The sequence below is a fragment of the Rhinolophus ferrumequinum genome, chromosome 6 (assembly GCF_004115265.2).
Source record: "Rhinolophus ferrumequinum isolate MPI-CBG mRhiFer1 chromosome 6, mRhiFer1_v1.p, whole genome shotgun sequence".
Lineage (NCBI taxonomy): Eukaryota > Metazoa > Chordata > Mammalia > Chiroptera > Rhinolophidae > Rhinolophus > Rhinolophus ferrumequinum.
This window is the reverse complement of record NC_046289.1, coordinates 73,508,580-73,532,735: the sequence shown is the minus strand read 5'-3', so window position 1 is coordinate 73,532,735 and position 24,156 is coordinate 73,508,580. Positions and strand designations below refer to the sequence as shown.

Genomic DNA, 24,156 nt, shown 5'->3' with positions numbered 1-24,156 from the left:
GCCAAGCGAGGTGTGATTTTAGAGATAACCCAGTCACCTCATTTTACTGAATGGAGAAATAGAAACTGAGTGATAATGGGACTTACCCAATGTCACACAGCTAGAAAATGACTTCCAACTTTGAAGACCAATTAAGAGCTTATTTTCCCCCTTCCTTTCCACCCCATCACAGGGACTCCCACGGCATAAGTAAACTGTAAATGAGATAAGCACTTCATTATGATAGATTTTAGGGAAAGTTTTAGTGGGAAAGCCAGGGATCATAAGAAACAGTAATGAAAACATTGAGCTCTTTTTAATGCTTTTTTTTGGTTAATTAGAATTCGTGGTAGCCCAAGTACCTTTAAAAGCACATTAGGAGAAGCAAAGGAAATATATTGCAGGAGCATCCCAGCCCTTGAGGATGTCACAGTCTAACCAGGGAGACAAATACATAAACTGCCTTGAGAAGATTACAAGCAACATGTCAACAAGTGCAAAATAATTGAGTGTTACGAACAAAAGACCTAATGCTGCAAGGTACAGACGACAGCTGAGACTTTGTCTGGCTTAGACCTTAGATCAGAAGGTGGAGGCGCACAGGCTAAATCCTGTCCCCAAATGCACTGAGCTTGGCCCACTGGCAGTTATTTTTCATAATATTAATTTGAACCCTAGTTGAGGAGGGAAAAACACCAGTTAATAAACATAGAAAGAATGATAGAATTTGAAAAATAGCATTTTGCAAACTTTAATAAAATTATTTATTCGTGCAAAGATTATAAGTTGGTGTTAAAGCCATAGTTAATTCATCCATAAATTTTCATTAGTTTATAATTGCAGAGACAGAAAGTTATAACAACAGTGATTCTCTATAGTTATAACCTATGCATACACTAAATGAACAAGCTGTGTAATTATTTTTTTCCAAGTTACGTTTATTCTGATCATGTTTATCAAAATAATTTTTATGTGTGAAGAATCTAATAAAATTTGACTTGCAAAAAGAAAACACAGATAAAATGGTTGCTGGACAACTGGACATTCATGTAGTGCCACGTAATACTATCAGTTTACAGTTTTGTGGCCAGAAATGTGACTGCATGTTGGAGGGATCAGACTGTCATCATTTGTTTCCTGGAATGAGTCTGAGTACCGTTAACCAGTAGACCCATTCTGGTGTGAGGCAAATACATAACTCAACCCAACCTAGAATATATTCTAGCTGCTCCCTACCCCCAAAAGAAGTATTAGATGTAACTTGCAGTTTACAGGAAATACTGGGGATAGAGAAACAAACTAAATGGCACCAGGAGGAAGCAACTAAACAAATCTTAGGAGGTGAGGCATTTTGCAGGGCAACTGGCCAGTTCTCTTCAGTGTGGATTTTTTTAAAAAGTCAAAACTGCTAGATTAAAGAGATTTAAGGTATACAATAACAATATAATACATGATCCTGGATTCCTTATTGGTTTAAACAAGTTGCTGTAAAAGATAATTGGGGTCAATTGGAAAAATTTTAATATGGACAGGACTAGATGAGGTACAAATTTACTAAGATGGAAAGGTCAAAATCATTAACAAAATGCCAATTCTAAAACCATATGTACAGAGCAATCATATTTTGTTTTTAAAATGTCTATATATTGATGAAAAAAGATCTGAAAGGATATGCACTAAGGTGTTAAGAGTGGTGATCTCTAGTGAAGATATGTTTTCCTGTTGGCCTACATTTTCTATTTTTTTACAATGCGTGTATACTGCCTCTATAATGATAAGCTGTTAGAAATAAAATAACTGGTTGCCAATGTTGACAACTCAGGATATTTCACATAAAAATCTGGATATTGTATACGAAGGTCTGGGTTTCTCAGGTTTTTCTGAATAATCAGAAGGTCTGTCATCCTGGGCTTCCATTCCCACATGGCAGCAATTGGTTGGAACTGAGCGATGACAGTGTATTCTCTCAGTTTGTCACAGTCCCTACCATTCTTTCCTCTGTGCCCTTCACACATTGCTTACCTGCCTGGCTCCCTCACACATCTGAGTAAGTAATCCTTGATTTGCATGATCCTAATAGGCTCCCCATCCATAGAAACTCTTATTATTAATCATTTAAAGGTATACCAATAAATTAGCTGCCCAAGAAAAGCATCCATTCCAGAATTATCTGCTCCTGGGTTTTTAATAAGGCAGCCCAGTCATGGGAAACACAAATGAAATATTTAATCTACTTAGATACCATGGTTTCATACTATAAATTAGTTTAGCAAAATTTCTCTTTGGTAAATGGAAATAGCAAACTGAAAGTATAGCAAACTGTTAACTTCCTTAAGGGTTTGCTTTTTTTTGTTTTTTGTTTGTTTTGCCATAACACCTTACTCAGAGGAGGCTTTTCAAAATGTACAGTGTTTGTTCTTCCTAAGCATGAAACTCCATATGCCCTTTGGTTGGTCTATTTCTCCCACTGGTTCTGATACAATTTTTTAAAGGAGAAAATCTCTTTCATATGCAACTCAGTATAAGACAGTATCACCGTCAGTTTAAAATCCAGGGAACTGCTTTTATCATCCTGGCACATGATTTCACATTATAGCCTCACACTCAATTGTTTCACAAGAACTGCACACTTGTGCTTCATATCTGGCTTTTCAAAATGATACTGTCGTCTTTTGAATCAATTTCCTTTACTGTCTCTCTCCATATTCTTTTGGTAAAAATTGTTCCAGTATGCCCAATTTTTTCAGCCAAATTTCTCAGCTTTTCTTTAAGATCCAAAATTTCCTATTGAGCCTTGTTTATATCTTAGTTCATAGAGTCTTAAAGTAAAATCAGGCTCATTCCAGATTGTACAACAAAAGTTTCTATGAACAGAGAAGCAAACCTTGAAGCAACAAAGGGCTGGGTTTGAAGTCTCCTTGGAAGGGTTAAGTAATTGCAAAAATGGCACATTATGAACATTTGTTCTAAAATTTTCATTTGATGTCATAGGTTGATTACATACATTTTATCCACTTGTTTTCTCCTTAAATCATGTACTTACAATGGCATGAAATTTTCTAGCTTAATCATCAATAGTTGTGGCTCTGAATACCTTCATTTTCCAGTGAACACCCTTGAAAATAATTATAAGATCTCTTGACTGCCTTTAAATTTTTTATTCCTGGAACTAGTTTCTGGGTCTAAAATACCATAATATATTCCTGCTACTTGTCTTCAGATACTTTCAAAGTGGTCTGTTTTTTTTGTTTTTTTTTAATTTTCTAAATAATCGCATAGTTAAGTGTGGTTCCACAGTCCAACAGCTATTTTAATGTTCTATCTTTGAAACTGGTTACTTAAGCTCAAATTTTCAGCGTGAGAACATATTCTACTCACAAATTTCCATTAGTTTGTTAAATAGAATGCTAACTACTCACCTGAAATCTCTAGCTTTGGAGCATCATTTTATTTCCTGGTTAAAGTGTGGGAGGCAAGGTCCCTGCAATGTTCTCAGCAAATCTCCATTCTTCTCTGTAATTCTAAATAATGCAGCCAAGAAATGTACAAATCTAAAAGGTTAAGTAGACTTTTCTGACCCCCATTTACATTTATCATCAAGTTAAAAACATATACATGATTTTTTTAAATACTTGATCAAGAGCAACATCTTTAAGAAGGTAGAGCTAGATTGTGGGCAGGATTTATCCTAATTTATCTTTCTACATCCCCACTCCCCCCACCAGAGTCCAGCTCAAGAATACTTGAGCATGTTCTTGGCTTTATCATTAAAGAACATTTAAGAAGTGAGTGATTGTATTTTGCATACGACATAGTGTGAAATGAACAACACTGATGAAAATACAGGCTTATAAAAGCCAAGCATTCCACAGAACAAACAAAACTATATTAGGTATTAGTACTGTGGGGTGGTCAGAAATTCATTCTTTCAAGTAAGTGCCTCCATAACCAAGCACTGAAATAAGTACTTGGGGTCATTATGGAAGAACCTCCTTAAATAAAAATCCGAACAAATTAAGGTTTTAAAAAGGATTCCATACTACTTCTCATCAATAAGAAGACATGCACTAAAAAAATGAATTATTGATATTAGCAACAACATATATGAATCTCACAATTAATTAAGCTGAGTGAAAGAAGCCAAAAAGGAGTACATCTTTATTTGACTCCATTTGTATAAAATTCTAGAAAGTGCAAAAATCTATAGTGACAGAAAGCAGATCAGTGGTTGGGGGGGGTCCAGAGAGAGGAATTACAATGGGGCAAAGTGAACACTTAGGGGATGATTCATACATTGACTATCTTGATTGTGGTGATGGTTTCATAGATGTATAGTTATGGTAAAACTTAATTAACTGTATACTTTAAGTATCGTATGCCAAAATATCTCAATAAAGCTGTTTTCTGAAAAATCCAGGGGATTGTAGGAATGGGAAGAAAGAGAATGAATTCTGGGGCCTATCTTGTGGTTCTTTTTTGCTCAAGGACAGCAGGTGTCTGATTGTAAGATCCTTTTGTTTCAGTATTGTCAGTATTTTGCTGCAGTTTTAACTGCCAGGATAGTCTATCAGCTCAGCCTTCTAGTTTTACATAGAACTGGCCTATGAAGTTTATCATTTCAGCTGGGCCAGTCTCCTTTTGGACCTAGTATGCAGCTTGGATTCCTTGTTTCTGCCTCCACTTGTTGAGATGTTTCTTCCATTCAAAATGATCCAAATTTTCTCCCCTTTCAGGCCTAGCTAAGATAAGATTTATTTTGTAGTCTTTCCTATCCATTCCTGCAGAAAGAATTCTATACCTTCGAGTTTCTCTAGTATTTATAATCTAAATTGCACTTTTGACATCTTTTTTGCTGCTTTGTATTATTTGCTTTTCATGTGCACGTCATATTTTCTCAACTAGATTATGAACTTCTTCAGGTCTGGGACTGGGTCATATTTATCTTTGTGTCTCTCCCAAGGCACTTAATAAGTGCTTAATACATGTCAATTTTAAAATAGCTCACTTCAATAGTCTTTCCAAAGTACTTTCTCAGCCATTATCTCATTTGATCATGACATCAACACTATGAGATTGGAGGAGCTAAAAATATGTTATTTCCTCCTTTTGACAGATAAGGAACCTGAAGCCCAAGGTCACATAGTTTGTCAGAGACAGAGATGGAACAGGTAGTTGCATATGAAGGTTAGATTCAATTCATGGCTTCCCGTGGTTCTTCACTTTACCCTGCTACCTGAAGACAGGCCATTGTACCCTTCACCTCCTCATTCCCCAAGTACTTTAGAGCTACTTAGCCAAAGCTTTGTAGTACCATATTAGAAAACTTGACAGATATAAGACATGAAATTTCAATAGATTCCTGATTAGCTCTGAGTCACCAAAACACGTCTGCTACTTTTTCCAAGTGCCATTTGTTAGGGACATTATGCTTGATATTTAACGATGCTGCACTACAGGGTTGAGAAAGCATAAATGATTTTTAAAAGCCTTAGAAAATGACAGCACTTTAATATTAAGCTGATGAGATGACCAGGGATATAAAATGTCTGCACTGGATCATACTATTCCTCTATGTATTGTTAGAGTAATTCTCTAGTCGGTACTAAAAGAAGAGGTTAAACTCTCCACCACCCAGCACACCTAGCCTGTGATTCCTTCCCTACCAACCCAGACTATCAGCTTCTTCTCTGATGCAAGAGATTTGATAACTTGGTGCAATTTACTTAGCATCAAGTATTATTTTTGAAGTAATTGTAATGAATAGATTCCAATCAACTTTGAAAAGAGGATGGGGGTGGGGGTTAAGACAGAGAGGTGGAGGGACGCCTTGAAAGTAACAAGGACCTTTGGTCAAAGTCCATAGCCAACCTGTGGTCAAGGCCATGGAGGAAGCCCCCTCCTCCCAGCATTGTCTTCTCTCCCTCCAACCTCCTGCTGGGATTCCCCATTGGCTGAAACCAGTGAGGGAATATGAGAACCCTATGGTAGTCCTGGCTACAAAGGGTGTTGAATGTGGCTCTGGGGGTCAAATGGAAGACATCTAGTTCATTGGTCTAGGGGTGCGCAGGTGCCTCAGTCTAGCCAGTGAGACATATGGGAAAGTCTGCTGGGTGCTTCTGGGGAAGATCCCCCCCTCCTCCCCCTCCCCCCCCCCCCCCCCCCCCGTTACAGGAAGAAGGCTCTTCGTCTTGCTTGGGATGTGTTGAAAGGATGTACTTCTTGGACTTCTGAAGCCACCTTGTGACTATGAGGGGAATGCAAAGAAAATTGCAAAGAACCTTGACACGACGGAGAGTTACCAAAAAGCCTTGGGACCCCCAGCTCCAGACCTCTTGTTAAGCAAGCAATAAATTCCTCACAGTTAAAATAAAAAAAAGACAGAGAGGTGAATGATTTATGTGAGATAAAGGAGAAGGCAGAGGAGCCTGGAGGGGAAATTCGAGAGGAAACCGACCCAAGGGACCACAGGGCTGGCGTGCAGCGAGCGACTAACTCTCTGGCGGGGGGGTGTGCGGCAGGTCTGGGAAGGTTCCGGGGGCCGTTGGATCAGGTTTCGAATCTGCCAGCCGCGACCCTGAATAAGACACTTAACTTCTTTGTGCCTTAGTTTCCCCCTTTGTAAAATGGGTGTGATAGTGACTTCCTCGTAGCGAGAACTAAATGAGGCGAAGCAAAGCAAGTGAAACGCTCGGCTCATCGTAGGCCCTCAATAAAAGTTGGCAGTCAATACCATTTTCTCAACGTTTGCCCTCAACAAGGGGTAGGTACCCAGGGGAAAGGACAAGGAAGCCTTCCAGAGATCACTCCCTGCCCCAGAGCGGATGCCAAAACTCGGATTCCGTGGCCGTTGGCGTCTTAGGGCGCGCGCTAGGCGAGGGGCGGGGCCTACAGTTCCCGCCTCGAGCGTGGCCCCACCCCTCCCCTCCCCCTCCCACGCGACCTCTGCTGCTCTTTCGGCTCTTTCCCGTCTGCCGACCGTCTCTCGCGGTCTCCCGAGGCCTAGCTTTCCCCCACCCCTACGCGGGGCTGTAGTCAGAAGTTCCGGAGCCCCCGCTCGCCGGGTGCCGGATGTGGACCCTGCCTGCCAGCCCGCCCCAGCCCGCTCCGCACTGCCTCCGGAGCTTCAGCGGCCCCATGGTGTGCAGGTTTGCTTCAGAGGGTCCGCGGGCGGCGCTGCGGGGAAGAGGAACCCTGGGTGGGGAGTGTCAATCAGGCCAGTCCCCGGTCTCCGGCCGCCGAGGCCTTCCTCGCCCTTGGGAATTCTTGGCTGCCCAGACGGAAGGGAAGTAGGCGCCTGAGAGCCCGCTCCGCATATTGATTCATCTTGGGCCCCGTAAGGGTCACATCTTGTGAAAATACCTGTAAAATCAATTTAACGTTCAGTGCAGCGTGTAAAGACAGCGCTAGGAATTTAAAAGATGGTCTGAGTCAAAACATTTAAATGCTTGGGTCCCTGTAGCAGCGTTTTAACACGTCTGAGTGCAGAGGGTGGAGAATCGAACCTGATTGCCGCCACCGTTCACGCCCTCTAACATTTAAAAAGGGTAAAGAAAAGCATCCTAAAAAACCCAAGTGGGTAATTCCCCTAGGGAAGGAAGAACAGCTGACTTTTTTGAAATTTAGGGTGGTCCTCATTTTTGTGTGTGAAATTTGCCTGCAAATAATAGATCAACAATAAACAATTGCTAAAACACTGAGCTTAACTAAGCCATGGCTTTTGTTGACAGGTAGATTGTGTTAATTCTTAATGTCTCTGCAAGGCAGGAATCGTTATCTCAGTTTTGCAGGTGGAAAAAAAGTTTGGCACAAAAAAAACACATTTTCTTTAAATTCACACAGAACATGGCTGAGCTGCAAATTAAGTCCTAGCATTCTGACTCCTCAGCTGGGCTCCCCTCTAGACCATGTTACAAAACAAATGAGTAGTTACTTTGATGTTACTCATAAAATGAAGAAGCAAACCAAATGGTCTGTGAACATGAAGTGTTAAATCATAACCTTCTATATCTGTTCTGCTTTGGGAGGCTCAGCTGCCCTTTGGAGTTTGATTTAGAGGGGATGGAGCAGAAAAATGGAAGATAATGTCAAGGGAAAAATTTGGTCTCCAGAGCCCAAACTGTGCCCATCTTTACTGCCCCTTTGTGTTGATGTCCGTCTTTTCGGTGTACTTACTCTATGTTTGGGCAAAACACCCCACAGTCACATTAACTATACTTTGCATTACTCTGGTGGCACTGACCTCCCTTGTCAGTATTCTTGTCATGCTCTTTCCTCCAGGTGTTCTTTACTAATGCTGTTGATGTGACAACCAGTTGTTGTTCAAGTATGGAATGAATTCCTGAAGGATGTTTCTGGAGTTCATGGTCAAAAACTACCAATAGATCTTAGATGAAAGGACAAGTTAAAGCGCAGGAAACTATCGTGGAGTTAAATAGCTGAGTGATTTGGGGTGGGGGTGGAGTGGGGGGGAGTAGACTGATTCCTTTTTTCCTTTCCCCAGTTCACTCATAACTGGAAAGCAGCAGCTCAGTTTTAGCTTAGACATCATGGCGGGGAGAAGGGGCATTCTCTTGTTTAAACTAGTGAATTGGAAAGTTTTCTTTCCTAAGTAGGTTCCTTTTTCGACTGCTTGTAACAAACGGAAAATTTATGTTGTTAGAAAGCAAAATGTTTTGCCACTGATAAGTCTGTCCATAAAACTTGTGTAAGAGCTTGAGACCCAGGATGTGTGATACAGTACCTCCTAGAGAGAGGCATCCCTGAGGTTCCTCCCCAAGTGTAGACAACAGAAATTTGAACCTAAGGTAATTTTCTCTGGAATAGACAGCCAGTTTATTCATCTTTTCTTTCACTCAGTTCCACAGATAAGAATCCTAAGACAATCAGATGGCATCCGGGGATTTCTGCTCACCTGGAGAAGGGATGGAAATACTCCAACAAGGTAAGGATAGCCATTTGGAAGAGTTTTGATGGCTTATCAGGAGAGGGCTTATCCAGATTCTTACCTTCTATAATGAAAAGGATTTATGTGGTGACACATTATACTGGTGACAGTATGGTTTCTCTCACAGAAGCCTAGAAACATAGGCTCTAGGGAAATTAGAATACATGAAGATTCTTATTGGAAAACAGGTTACACTGACTCCTGTTCAATACCTGCTTGTGCAATACACTGAAGTCTCAAGATGCTCCCATGCTGTGTGAGCAAGCATATCCTGAAGACAAGTGTGGCCAGCAAACTCCTTAAAGGCTTCTTTCCTACCCTTGTCTTGAATTTTCTCATATCTTGTTCTCCAGAATCTCAGATCCTTCCAGATCTTAAATTCTTTCCATATCTCAAGTCCTTTCTATATCTTAAATCCTTCAGTAATGTTAAATCCTTCAAGAACTTGAATCTTCCATATTTTGACGATTTCCATATTGCTCCTTCAATGACTTGGGAGGAAAAAAAAGAGATTTCTTATTCTTTAAAAGGACTTTCGGTATGATGGTTCAAAGAATGAAAATTTGAGTGTTTGGTAAGTAGGAGTAAAACAGAAGACCCCAGCAGAAAGCATGTTGGAAATGATGGAAAGAAAGCCCCCTGAGCAAATGAAATAACAAGACGGTCCTAGTGTCTTGCACTTTTTCTCATGTATGTGCTGTTCTGCATCCACATGGGTTACTCAATTCTATTTACAATAAGGATAATTTGGTTGGTTAAATTTTTTACTAATTCTTAGTAAGAGTATACTTTCTCTCATTCTTGCTTATGCGATTAGAGATCACATCCAAAATTGGAGCTTGGAACTTTACACATATGGGGTTTTTTTTGTTTTTACTTCCTCAAGAACTTTGATTATTCTGTGAGAATGAGGCATTTTGGGTACTGGCGTGATCTCTACTAAAGGGTCCCTTATTCTTGATTCCTATTTGCCTCATACTTTCCAACAGCATTTTCATTTTCTAAGATCTTAGTTTTATTAGAGACTCATTCCCTAATTCTTGATTAATGACCTTGTATGTAATATAAATGCTTGATACTTTGAGTATTGCCTCTAGTTTATTTGCGGATATATATATATATATATATATATATATATATATTCTAATTTCATTAGATTTAGAAAATTTCTCTACCAAAAAACTAGGGTTTTTTTGGAAATGAGTATTTAGCTAAGTTATGCTCAAATATATAAATTAAGAGTCCATACCTTTGCTTTTTTTGTCCCATTGGGGACACCCCATTAAGTGTGCAGCAAACAGCTTCCTCCTTGTAACCTGCATGAAGAGGACCTGTTACAGAACCCACACTTCAGCAAGTTGCTTCTGAGTCTCTCACAACACGTGGACGAGAGTGGCTTAAGCCTCTCCCTGGCAAAGGAACAGGCCCAGGTAAGAGTCCTGCGTGAAGGGATGATAAGAGGAAGGAAAAATCTTCCGAGAGAGAGGTTCCTACCTGGGGGTTTTTTTGTTTCATAGGCCTGGAAGGAAGTTCGACTGCATAAGACAACATGGCTGAGGTCTGAGATTTTACAGAGAGTCATTCAAGAGCTGCTTGTGGACTATTATGTGAAGACACAAGACACAGATGTAACTTCTGAGGATAAAAAGGTGAGGCAGAAGAGATGAAGTAGGGGTTGGTTGCCAGCTATAGGAATGACCAGGCCAACTTTGGCTTCATCTGATTATATGATTAAATAGGAGCTTCATGTAATGGTTATCAAAAATAAATGGACTGTAATTTTGAGGGGAGGCAGTGGGGTATGTTGTCAGGGTTTTGAAAAGAAAGATTAACAGAAGAAGGCACTGGCAGCTGAGCAGTTATCTGAAGGAGATGACATGTTTGAGGACTTTGGAAATGTGTGAAGAGCTGGTTTGTGAGGACGGAAGGAAGGGAGTGCGAGAAGTTCTATAGTAACCTCTTTTTGTTTTTATTCTCTCTCAGTTCCATCAGACCCTTGAACAGCGACTACTCGTGACTGAACTGACACAGCTCTTAGGTCCTAGCCAAGAGAGAGAGATGCCTCCACTGCTAGGACTGGAGAAAGCGGACCTTCTGGAGCTCATGCCACCCTCAGAGGTTGGGGGCTGGCGGGTATTGGGACCAAAGAAACAAAATGGCTTAATTTCTCCTATGTATTTAGACATTTTTTTTTGTTTTTTTATAAAAATGATACACATTCATGGTGGTCAACTTAATAAGAAAAATCTTACACAGAAGAAAGTAAAAGCTGAAGTATTACATCTAGAAATAAATACCGTATTATATACAGCTTGACATAAATGGTATTATACCTTCCATGTTTATACAGAGAGTATAGTCTGTTTTCACTTAATATATTTTAGCCTTTTCTTCAAGTCTAATAAGAGGATACTTCCTAAAGCACTCTTAGCACAGTGTCCAGGTGCGTAGTTAGTGCTTAGTGTTCTTATTATAGCATTAGTTTAAATCACTGACAGGATTCCATTATATGGATGTAGCATAATTTGTTTAACCTTATTGATGGATATCAATTTAAGGTGGTTTCCACATTTTTCCTGTTAAACCACACTGATATGAACATCCTAGTTCATATGTGTCTTTGCCCTTGTAGGATGATTTCCCAAGAGTTAGTGCTCAAAATGAGATCACTGAGTCAAAAAATACACACATAGAACATACTGGTAACTTATTGTCAAACTGCTTTCCAGAAAGGTGTTTCCAGTGTCTCTAGTTCCCCACATTTTCATCAACCTGGGATCTTGACAGTCATTTTATTCTTTGCTAATTTGATAGGCTAAAAATGAATCTCCCTGATGTTTCTTAATGCATTTCCTTTGGTTATCATTAAGATTATTATCATGTATTCATTGGCTGGATCTTCCTAGTTCTAACAGTCTATTTGCATCTCTTATTGCTTCTGTGGCTGTAGGATTTTGTGTGGATGAGAGCTCGGCTCCCACTCGAAGTGGAGAAGCAGCTCAAGAAGAAATGTTTCACTCTGCTCTGCTACCACGATCCCAATTCGGGTAAGTGCTGGCTCTCTGTGTTCTGTTCACAGCTGGCCTTCAGGGCTCCTAGGCGGCTCTTTCAAGCATAATGTATTTGAATTTTAGATTTGGGACAGAAGTTGGGAGGCACTGGAGACTTTGGAGATGCTTATTTGTGTGTTTCCTTGCTGGTAGAATAAAGACACGGAATTTTATGAGAACTCCTTTTATTCAGCAAGGTGCCAAGCTGGAGTGTCCTCTTGCTGCAGGGAAGGATGAATTTATTCTTCTCAGGAGAATCAGAATGAAGTAGGGAAGAAAGATTCCCTTATCTTTATTTCTGTGATTTAAGAATTAAGGGCCAAATCTGGTATTAAAGGTAAGACTGAAGAGAATTATAAGAACTGTGCCATTTTTAACAAGACATCAGAAGAAAACTTGGAAGCAGACAGACTTTGTTGGGCTACATGTAAGATAGGGACACTGAGAAATAGCCTTAAAAGGGCTGTAGCAGTTAGGGTTTTCCTCTTCAGTCCTTTGTCTCTTTGCCCAGATTCAGATAGTGAAACTCTGAAGGCAGCAAAGGTTTGGAAACTGGCAGAGGTCCTGGTGGGTGACAGGCAGCAGTGCCAGGATGCCAAGAGCCAGCAGAAGGAGCAGATGGTGCTGCTGGAGAAGAAGAGTGCCACCTACTCCCAGGTTTGTCAGAGCAGTGGGATAGCCTTCTCTCCTTTACCCTGACCCCATGGGCATCTTTGGGGAAGCCAAGGATTTCTGATCTGCCTTTTTCTCTACTATATTTTCTTTACACCTTCTTTCTCCTGCCTCCTGGGAGCTCAGGTGCTTCTCCGCTGCCTCGCCTTGCTGCAGAAGCTTCTTCAGGAACACCGGCTAAAGACTCAGTCTGAGCTAGACCGTATTAATGCCCAGTACCTGGAGATCAAGTGCAGTGCCATGATCCTTAAGCTGAGGTGAGCTATGACCACTTTGGATCTAAGGGACGCTGTCTCATACATCACTCCCTCCAGTCCTTGCTCTCATCTCTCTTTCCTCCGCCATGCCTAGCACCTTGTGGGTATCCTGTAAATGACATACAGCGGCATTAGCCTTCAGATTACCTGAAAGCTTTCAACATGCTTGAGTCTTTTATTTTAAAGCTTTCTGAAAATGGTGCTTGATTGTGAGATAAATTGCTCAGGAACTCAGAGTGACCTTGTGTGTCCTGCCACTACTTAGCCCATACCTTGATCTTGGGCAGGTGCTGTCTCCCATCCTCACTCTGCTGCTGTCAGAGATCCTCATCTTGACATTTCATTCTTCCCTCTGTCAGGATGGAGGAGCTAAAGATTTTGTCTGACACGTACACTGCTGAGAAAGTGGAAGTTCATCGTCTCATTAGGTGAGAACTCGTAAGAGTTTGGTACCGTTATTCAGAGCTGGTTCCCATACTCTCAAGACTCATTCATTTTAACATGTTCCCATTCTTGTCTAAGAGACCGTTTGGAGGGGGCCATTCGCCTACAAGAACAAGACATGGAGAAGTCCCGGCAGGTCCTGAACACCTATGAGGTCCTTGGGGAGGAGTTTGACAGGCTGGTAAAAGAGTACACCCAACTGAAGCAGGCAACTGAGAACAAGCGCTGGGCACTCCAGGAGTTTAGCAAGGCCTACCGCTGAGCGTTGGCAGGGCCAGGAGGCCCGGTTTCTGCATAGGTGCTGCTGCCACCTCTTCCTGGTAAAAAGGACCACCTCTACCTGGGGTTGTCTTCACTCAAGGGAGTGTGGGGACACTTGCTTGAAACACTGCAGTCATTTAGGCACCCTCCTGGTTTCTCTTGTTAAAATGACTGGTCTCTTCTGGAAAATTTAGGCGATTTATATAATTTTATGTACAGCTATTTTTCAGTGTCAACCCTGTATTATATTTGATTATCTCCTGAACAAATTGATAATATCGTGTCTTAGGATTTTAGTCATTTTTCCTTTGGGGAAAGATGGAAAAAGAACATCAAAGGCTGTGTGGGTAAGGAGGGGGGAACTGAGTGGATCCAAATAGAAACAGATCTACAATGCTGACACAAAGGGTGGGAGGTAGAAGTGCCAGCCTGCCCACGTGGAGTGTTTGAGGCTTCTTCTTCCAGAGCAAGAGTAGATTAAAACTGGGCTTGCTCTTGAACTATAATCTCCAGCAGAGTGCTAGATGCTAAGGTGGTTAGGGAGCTATTCTGTCACTGTGGCTCTCAGTGGGGGTGTTACGATACGGCAGCCGGGCATTCAGCTCTTGTTACAGGAAAGGGCACAAGCTTCTTGTGCTCCTGGTACCCTCTGGTGTGGTTGGAGGCTTAATTCTTTCTCCAAAATCAGAGGGTGGGAGGAGACCACCATGAGGAACCAAATTGCATGGTCTACTTAGCTTAGAACAAGTCAGGGTCCTGGCGGATGTCAAAATCAGGAACTGAAAGCAGAAGCAGAAGACTATCCTTATTTAAAAGAGTCTACTCAGCTTCTCAAACTACTTTCCGGGGAGACTTTGCAAGGCATTCTGCTAAGGTCAAATAATGATGGTCTTGGATTGATTTACAGGAAAAATTGAGGTCTTTTGACTCAACTTTAAATTTTTCTTTAAATGGTGCTTACTACCATTTATCTATAAGTAAATGTTGGCCCACACACAATAAACAAATAGCAAATAGATTAATAGAAAAACAGACATATTCAGTATTGCTTATTCTATAGTTTTTTTCTCCCAACTTTTTTTGGGGAAAGTTTTCAAATTTATAGAAAAGTTGAAAGAATAGTACCATAGCACCAGTATACTCTTAACCTAGATTCAACAACTGCAACCATTTTGCTTTTCTCTTCCTCCTCCCCCTTCTAGATAGATAAAGATGTAGTTATTTAGACTATTTTTTTCCAAACCATTTTATAGTAAGTGGCGGACATTATGACATTTCATTCCTTAAATACTTAAGCAGGCAACTAAAAAATAAGGGCATTCCCCTGCATAACTAATACAATTATTACACCTAAAAATGGATAATTTTATAATATCTATTATTGAGGTCATATTCAAGTTTCCCCAATTTTTTCCTGGTCTGGGGCCCAATAAAGTTTCATATATTACATGTGGCTATTAGGTTTCTTTAATTTATTTTAAAATAGAACATTCCTCCCACTTTTTTTTGAAATTGACTTTCTGAAAACTCAAGGTGTGTTACCTTGTAGAATGTCCCATTGTCTAATTGTTTCCTGTGGTGGTTAACTTGTTCCTCTCCTGTCCAGTATAGTAACCACTAGCCACATGTGACTGTTAAAATTCAAATTGAAGATAATTAAAATGAAATAAAATTATACTTTCAATAGGTTGGTGGTTACTGTATTAGACAGTGCAGATATACAAATATTTACATCATTGCCAAAAGTCCTATTGGACAGTGCGGTAAGCCTACATTTCCTGTAAACTGGAAGTAGGTCTACAGACTTTATTAGATTCAGGGTAAACATTTTGGCAAAGAACACTTAATAGATGACACTCTATATTTCACATTACATCACCCTGGAGCCAGAGCCACATCAGGTCAGGATGTCTCAATAATGCTGCGTTTGATTGCTCGGTTAAGGTGGTAAGTGCCAGATGGCTAATGTATAGAAGTACGTCTTCCCTTTGTAGTTAATAGCACTTGGAAATGAACATCAAATATCTCAAAATAGCTCTTCCTGGTTTCATGGCATTCAGCATTTCCTCATTTAATTAGGGGCTCATCTTGAACCATATTAGGTTTTGGTATTTGAAATAAGGACAGTACATTCTAGTTGTTTCATGAAAAAAAGGAATTAATTACTGAGCTTATGAATGAAGTTAGGTAGAAAAAAAATCTTTCACAACAGTTCCATGGTGGGGGGAAAGGGACACAAGGGGTGTTCATTGTTGTCTCGGCACCATGTGGTTTGTGTGGGTCCTTTCGTTCTTCACACTGACTGGAGATGGAAAGTTTGCAGGAAGAGCCGTTCACATGTGTGCTGTGGTCTATTGTGGAATAGATGGAAGGGGAGACCTGAAGGCAAGCTGAGGGGCTGTGTGACAGTGATTGCTGAGGGTTGGCATCTTGGACCTCAGCTGCCCTCTCCCCCTCACATTTTTCAGAAAAGATTTAATTTACTGCCTCTCCTTCATTCTTTTACAGTCATATCTCTCTTCACTAGTCTTTTACCACATCTGATCAAGAAGCAAGTTTTATTGATTCTTCCTCCATAATGAGAGGCAAAGTAAACTACATCCAGAAATTGAAATAGGATTGTTCTCCATAGGGAAACTGGGTGTCTCAGACAAATAAAATCTGTCCCCTCTCCTGAGGAATAACCCTGCATTTTTCCTCAGCCACCACAAATAGGAAACCCACCACCCCTTAGAGATCAGCCTGATGGTCCCCAAAGGAGGGGAATCCCTGAGGTCCAGCTTCCCTGTGGGGCCCCTCACCCCATGAAGAATCTTTTAACATTACCATTTTGAATGATCTGAGCTAGGATTTATTAAAGGAACTGACAGGTCGGGTCTCCTTCTATCTTGAGTCAGTGAAAATATAGGGGTTGACTCATCATGCATGAGATTAGCAACCTGTAGAAATAATTTACCCTAAAAGATGCTTTATATTCAGGTGTCTGAGGTCCAGGCAAAGTGGCTAAATAAGTCCTGGTCTCAAAAATACAACCAAAATTTAGACCTATATGTACTAAGCTTGGCTGAAGAAAACGTGTAACCGAAGTAAATGATCAGCCCAGAGTTTAGAAAAAAGCATTATCTAAACAGTAAGATCGGGGTTCTCCAGAGAAACAGAACCTATTATATGTATTTATATATTAGGTTGGTGGAAAAGTAATTGTGGTTTTGCAATTATTTTTAACCTTTTAAAACTGCAATTACTTTTGCACCAACCTAATATAAAAAAATAAGATTTATTTTATGGAATTGGCTCGTGATTGTGGGGCTTGCAAGTCAGAAATTTGTACGGCATGTTGCCGTCTTGAGGCAAAATTTCTCTGGGAAACCTATTTTTGCTCTTAAGGCCTTCGATTAGATGACACTCACATCAAGGGTACTCAAAGTCAACTGATTGTAGATGTTAACCACATCTATAGCACATCACTGCAACACCTAGATTCGTGTTTGATTAAATAACGGGATTATAGGCTAGTCAAGCTGACATATGTAAAAGTAACCATCTCACAAGTATTCTGATTTTGCTCCAGTCCTAAACCTGTTTGAAAGAGACACTGAATTGGAGATATGAGTTAGATCACTGGAGAGAGGGTCTACACTGGGGGCAGGAACAAGGCCTGGTTGTAAGCTCCATAAAACAAGAGCTTTGAAACAATTAAGTACCAGACATGAGTTCTAAGCACATTTCATGTATTAAGTCACTTAATTATCACAGCAAACTTCTGAGGTAAGTACTGTTATTATCTCCATGTTACAAATAGGGAAGTGAAGTAAGGTGTGGAGAGATCAAGTAAGTTGTGCAATGTCACAAAGCTTTTAAGTTGAAGAGTCCGGATATGAATCCAAGCAGCCTTACTCCAGAACCTACTGACCTGAGACCCTCTGAAGCCCTGGGTCCATGCATACGCCCCACCAAGCAACATCGTGGTTACTGCTTTGATTATCCCTGACTCTAAGAAGGGGATGCCTCAGAGGACTATCCCTGCAGCATCCCTGCAGCTAGAAAGTACTGTCCTCCATGTACACTGGCAATGCACTACAAATAGTGGTCTCCGGTGAGTGTTGCTGGAAGTTGGAGGCATAGGAGCCTACTGACAAATGGAGGCTCTGGGCTCACAAATCTGGGGCCAGGCCCTGAACCAGGAGACCACCAATGTCCTGCCACACATGAGACCAGCCAGCATAGCCAATGGGCATCTTCCCCTGCCACTGCCCCACCCTACTCAGGTCCTTATTTGGGGCCCTGCAAATTGTCCTAACTGCCGCTCCTCTCATCCTGCCAGGCCAATTTGTATGATGATTTCGATTTGCTTTTCATAAGTATTTTGTAATTTTCACTTCATTTTGTCATTGTTCACAACTCTTCAGGTCTCATTGCATATTAACATAAATAAGACACTTTAATGAAAAATAGCTCTTTTTTCCAAAACAAAAAAACCTAATGAGAAAGGTGACTTATATTTTTGCAAATCTTGATATCTGGCTTAATAGAAGACAACTGAATTCTCATACCTGCTTTCTGTGGTGATATGTGGCTTTGGTTGAATAAAGAAAATCCGACTTCATGCAGACATTTAGGAGATCCTCTTGCACCTCAAAAAGGTCTCGGGGAGACCCTGAGGTCCTTGGGCCACATTTTGGGAAACATTCCAAAATGAAAAAGCAATGAGTTGGGGATCAGAAGAACTGGATCCTTATTCTGGCCCTTCATTTATGCCTGAACAAAGCATAACTTTGTTCAAGATAATTAACCTCAGTATTCTCATCTACCAAATGGGTATATTAAAAATTCTTACGCCACAAGATCATGTCCTGAGGATTAAGTGAGATAATACATTTAAAGTGCCTGGCAGGTGGCATAAATATCAGTCCACCTAGGAGGACTATTACATTATTGCTATGAGGTAAGAGTGACTGCTGAAGACTGGACAGCTATAGGAGCTTACAGAGGAGGGGGCCTTCAAAAGAAAAGGATTTAAACAAGCAGAAAGACCAGGCAGAGATCTGAGATTTTCCACACATTAAAAAAATTTTTCCCACATAATATAAACATGATCATAGAAAATTTGGAAAATACAATTTTTTCCCATATTTTGAGGTCATTCTGCATGTACAATTTGTGATCAGCATCATTTAATGGCATATCATGAGCATTTGTCCATGTTATTAAATTTTCTCTGACAACATTGATTTTAATGGCTGCCTAAGATTTCATTGCATGGATGATTTATTTAATCATATGCCTTTGGAATATCCAACTTGTTTCACATTTTTTGTAATTAAAAATGCCACACTAAGCATTTCTCTTAATCTTTGTCATAGTTTGTGAAGATTGTCTAGGATAGTTTTCTAGAAGGAAAATTATAGAGATAACGTCTTAAGGTTAAGATCAAAGGCTCTGGAGTCAGTTGACCTAAGTTTGTTGATCCCATCTAAATTCCTTCTTAGGATGGCAAGTCACTTAGCAACTTTACCCACAGATGAATAACACTTCCTACCTCAGAGGGTTCTTACGAAGATTCAGGGTTCTTGTGAATGTAAAGTGCTTTTCATAGAACCTGACACAAAATAAGGGCTTAATAAATGTTAGTTGTTATTATCACAAATTAAATTCATGTATTTAATCCCACACATAATACACATGCAACTGGTCTGTTTCTGGGCTATTGGTTTAGCTCTTATTCTGTCTATTCTTGTGTCAATTGCACATTGTAGCGCTTTACTTATTAAATATAGTTTATTTCATAAAGGATTTCAGGTAAAGGACTAAAAATACAGAGCAAATTTCCTCTCTTCTCTTTTTAAAATTTTTCTTTGCTTTTCTTGTCTGCTTTTTATTGCAAATTAATGGTAGAATCATTGTATCAAATAACAAAAGATTCCATTAAAATTGTGACTGAATTGTAAAAGTGAGAAATTAATTGGGTAAGAACCGATATAAGAGTCCTTTTTTTCCCTAAGAACATGGCTTGTTTCTCCATTTTTTAATTACACCTCTCAGCAAAATTTTGTACTCTACGCAGTTTCCTCACATTTTTCAGTAAGATTACAGCTAAGTTTTTTTTATGATAGCATTATTGTAATCACTGTGAATGGGGAAAATGCTAATCAAAATAGCTAGTGCATATTGAAGGCGTACTATGTGCAGGGTAGATTCTAAATGCTTTACCTACCATATTGACTAATTTAATCCTCTTAACAGCTTTACAAGATTTACATTTCTATTTTGTGGATGAGGAAACAGGACAGAGAGGTTAGGTTCACATAGTTAGCAAATGGATGAACAGAGCGTCTGGCTCCATAAGCCATGATCTTAACTATCATGTTATTAGGATATTTTTATTATGTCTTCCAATTGGTTATTCTTAGTATATAAGAAGGCTACAAATACGTTTTATATTTGTCTTGTATCAAGTGATATCTCTGAATTCTATTAATACTCATTATTTTAGAATTGATTCTCATGAATTTTCTATGTATACAATCATATCTGCAAACAATGACAAATTTGCCTTTCTCTTTCCAAAAGTTGTAACCCATTCCTTTTTAATTTCCAGTCTTATTGTATTGGATTTTTCAGAACAGTATTAAATAGCACAGTGATGAGATTAGACAGTCTTGTTTTATTTTATCTTTACATAAATTGTTGACTTCATATATATACATATATGTATTTATACATGAAGAATATTAAGACTATTAAGAATGTTTATAGAAAATGAAATTAACTTATGTTCTCTTTGGTGGCTCTTAAAAATGATCAAATGTTTTTCTTGTTTGGATTATTTTTGATCTATTATATAAATAAATTTTCTAATACCTAACCTTGTGTAAATTCCTGAGATAAGCCCTAATTTGTTGTGGTATATAATTATTATGCCAATGCACTCTTGAGTTTTATGTGTTAATCTGAAATATTGTAGTATTTTACATTTATATTCATAAGTGAGATTGGTCTATAAGGTTATTTTTCTGTGTGTGAGTGAGGGATGCTATTTCTGACAGGTTTTGATATTAGGTGTATTCTGGCTTCATAAACAAACTGGGTAGTTTTCCATCTTTTTCTGTATTCCAAAACAGTTTTTACTTTCTATCCATTTTGACAGATAAATACTGTATAATAGAGATGACAAAGAAGAGAATGCAAATCACACAGATTATTTTGCCTCAGTAACTCTGCCACTTTTGCGGCTGGAGGACAGCCTTGATTGTGAAGCAGCAATTTGAACCAGTAGGAGGGTCAAGCGGGCCATTACTTTGGTGTTGAAGAGTGCGACTGGCTGGGCAGGCACAGAGGTGAGTGAAGGTGGTCCCCGGGAGGGAGGCCAGTGCTGAGGGAGGAGGGCAGCACAAGGGAAGATGAAAGGAGGGTTTACAATGGGCTGGAAGCACCTAGAAACAGCATCAGTTAGAAGAACTGGGCCTGAAGGTGAGGAATGCTGGCAGGCCCATTGGAGGAGGATCTGGGGAGTGAGTACCCCTTCCTTTCCAGGAAAGTTTCCAATGCTCTGGCCTGTTGGTCACTGGCTCCTATTGGAGTAAGTAACATTCTTTCTTACGCAGGGTATTTACCCTTTTGTCCTACCATCTCTCTCTCTTCGTCCCAGCCGAGGCCTACATCTAGTGATTCACATGCTTCTGAGCACAAGAGTTCAGCATGGAGGGCAAAGCAGACGGAAGCAGAGCATAGATAGACTTCACTAGCTTTGACTTTATGCCTGGGAAGAGTCCTTTACAAGATTCTCTATTTCTTTTTCAGTCCTTTCCTTCTGCTTCTCTTATAGCTCATATAGGCAGACCTATAGTACATGCTGTTTTTTTAAGGCAAAGGGAAGTGCTGTATGAAAGGCGGGGAGCAATGTGGAATGGAATTACTGGGAACTATTCAGCATTATGCTTGCCATACAGCTGAGGCCATTTTAAATGAAAAATCAAAGACATCACAGACAAATGAAATCCAGCCCATCTAAACTTACTTTAAGGTCAGTCAGAAATTCTAGGCTCTTTTTACACAAATTCTTTTGAAAATTATTTTATGATGAAAGTTATTTTAACTGATGGCAAAACTGACATTACTGTTTTATAGATTTTCCTCTCTCCCTCTCACCCATGGATGGATTAGTTAACAACCAACGGAGCAGCCACCAGCTTGACATCAGGAGGAAGATGCCAGAAGCACAGATGGTCCACAACCCAGATAATTAGAAACAACATCTACTAAGTCTTCTGTGAACGCAGAGTTTGGTTGGGCACAGCTGGGGCAGAGAACAAGCAAGCCTCCTCAACAACTCTTTTTTTTTTACCTCTTAAAATGTCAGAGGAACACTCACTCACTCCAGGTGGACAACCACCTACTCACAAGACCTTCAGAGAAGAATCCAAATAAATATTGCAGATACTCCACCCTAAAGGAAGGGGAGCATAACTCCCCCCTCCTTAAATGTGGGAAACACATGGTATAACAACTTCCTTCCAAAGAGTACGTGATGGAAGTAGGGGAGAGGAGAGTGTAATTCTACTACTGCTTCTATCAGGTGATAAAAGTCAATATCAACAGTCATAAATTATGTCGATAATATGTATGGCACTTTGCCTCTCTGATCTTCCTCCCCCAAACCCATAATCTCAGCCTATCATGAGAAAACCATCAGACAGATTCCAATAGAGGGGCATCCTACAGTATATCTGACCAGACTTCTCAAACTCCTCAAAAACTACTCTCAAGGTCATCAAAAACAAGGAACATCTGAGAAACTGTCACAGCACAGAGGAGCCTAAGGAGATAGGACAACTATATGTAATAAGGTATCCTCTATGGATGGGATCTTGGAACAAAAAGAGGACATTAGGTAAAAAGTAAGGAAATTTGAATAAACCATGGACTTTAATTAATGTTTTCAATACTGGTCCATGAATTGTAATAAATATACCATACCAATGTTAAGATGTTAATAAAAGAGAAAGCTGAGGCGAGGCATATGGGATCTTGCTGTACTATCTGCTCAATTTTTCTGTAAATTTAAAACAAGTCTAAGAAATAAAGTCTAATAATAATACTAATACCTGCAGGAGTCAAATGAAGACTAAGATGGGACAAAAGCACCTCCAACCCCTTTAAGCTTCGCAGACCTTTTAATTCTTTGGCTTTTGGACTCTTACCCTTTTGGGGCATTTACATTGCACCCAAGACTCCTTAGAGTTTATCCTACACACACCCTTCCGTACTTCCCAGGACCTTCTCCCCCACAGGCCAGGGTGATCTCATTCAGTCTAGGGACTTTAGTCACTACCTCTCTTCTGGCGATTTCTAAATCTTGTCTGGTTCAGGTCACTGTTCATCTAACTCTCTATTACGCAGCGCCCCCTAGGCGTCCAATTCAGCATTTCCAGACCCAAACCCGGATTGTCCTAAATCGGCTTCTCTCGTTGCTTGTCTAACCCACACAGAGATCAGAACCTTGGGCATCACCGTGACTTCTCTTCCTCACGGCTCCCTGCCAGTCGGTCCCTAAGTTCTGTCAACGCCTCCTGCTTAGGGCATTTTGTACCGTGTTCTCCTTTCCATCTTCTCTGTCAGACCCTGAACACTTCTGGGCTCTCCTCCCTATGTCTTTCCTTTCTTCATTCCTGTCTTTCTTTTCCATTCCTATAGCAGGTATTAATAAAGGAAAATGTAGAGATCTCCCTCTAGCAGGTACTGACAAAGGAAAATGTATAAATTCTCTGAAGCCTCCGCCTGGCAGTTTATGACTCCTCTACTGTAACTGCTTACCATGAATTCCTTTTCTCTATCTTCGGGTGTGTGTGTGTGTGTTTGTGTGTGTGTGTGCGCGTGTGTGCGTGTGTGTGTGTTTATTTACATGTTGTGTTTGAGATATAGAATCACGAGGAATTAGTAGCTGAGTTGCCACAATGTGTGTGTGTGTTTATTTACATTTTGTGTTTGAGATATAGAATCACGAGGAATTAGTAGCTGAGTTGCCACAATGTATTTACAAATATAACATACTAAGGCCCACACAAAGCCTCTTTTAAGAGCACCAGCCATTAATCCAGTTTTCACAGGGCTCATAGACCTGAGTAGTGACACAAGAACCACCCTCGAATTAGGTAACGGAGAAGCTGACATAAAATGGCTGCAGAACTCAATCAAATTTAGACCTGAAAATAATGGCGTGAGAAGATAATGAGGAAACTTTAAAAAGTGTAATGAGATCTAAAACTTGGTGTTCACGGCCGTATTGCACGAGCTGCAATAATTAACCGTTTGCCTCACACGAGCCAGCCAGGAGTCGAACCTGGAATCTTCTGATCCGTAGTCAGACGCGTTATCCATTGCGCCACTGGCCCTGAGACAATTGAAGACTCCTCGATGATGATACTTCAAGCTTATATGGCAGGGTTTCATGGGACGTGTAGTCCCCTAACGAAATTTTACGAATAACACGAGGTATTATGGGAGATTGAAACTCGTAGAGAACCAGACCCTGGGACTGGTGGATATTCCG

The 24,156-nt window shown here is 40.2% G+C and overlaps 1 protein-coding gene, 1 long non-coding RNA gene and 1 other non-coding gene across 4 annotated transcripts; 2 read left to right on the top strand and 1 right to left on the bottom strand.

Annotated features, from left to right (window-relative positions):
- The first annotated feature begins 6,913 nt into the window (after positions 1–6,913).
- HAUS4 (HAUS augmin like complex subunit 4) lies at positions 6,914–15,054 on the top strand. 2 transcript variants are annotated; one of them, XM_033109183.1, is made up of 10 exons: positions 6,914–7,116; positions 8,844–8,920; positions 10,211–10,353; positions 10,441–10,572; positions 10,907–11,041; positions 11,874–11,970; positions 12,485–12,630; positions 12,772–12,902; positions 13,262–13,330; positions 13,425–15,054. In XM_033109183.1, the coding sequence occupies exons 2-10, from the start codon at positions 8,866–8,868 to the stop codon at positions 13,606–13,608; spliced, it is 1,092 nt and encodes a 363-aa protein (XP_032965074.1). In that variant the 5' UTR covers positions 6,914–7,116; positions 8,844–8,865; the 3' UTR covers positions 13,609–15,054. The 2 variants fall into 2 exon arrangements, with proteins under 2 accessions (XP_032965074.1, XP_032965073.1); XM_033109182.1 differs by having other exon boundaries at positions 6,914–7,124.
- Positions 15,055–20,782: 5,728 nt separating this feature from the next.
- Positions 20,783–22,494, top strand: LOC117023934 (uncharacterized). The gene is made up of 3 exons (XR_004423285.1): positions 20,783–20,944; positions 21,433–21,630; positions 21,735–22,494. It is a non-coding gene; the product is annotated as an uncharacterized LOC117023934 (long non-coding RNA).
- Positions 22,495–23,925: 1,431 nt separating this feature from the next.
- On the bottom strand, positions 23,926–23,998 carry TRNAR-ACG (transfer RNA arginine (anticodon ACG)). Its single transcript has one exon. It is a non-coding gene; the product is annotated as a tRNA-Arg (tRNA).
- Between the last annotated feature and the right edge of the window lie 158 nt (positions 23,999–24,156).

Coding starts and splice junctions, on each gene's coding strand:
- HAUS4 (XM_033109183.1), top strand. CDS start 8,866: ATGGCATCCGGGGATTTCTGCTCACCTGGAGAAGGGATGGAAATACTC. Junction 10,354..10,440: donor TGGCAAAGGAACAGGCCCAG/GTAAGAGTCCTG, acceptor TTTGTTTCATAG/GCCTGGAAGGAAGTTCGACT. Junction 11,042..11,873: donor AGCTCATGCCACCCTCAGAG/GTTGGGGGCTGG, acceptor CTGTGGCTGTAG/GATTTTGTGTGGATGAGAGC.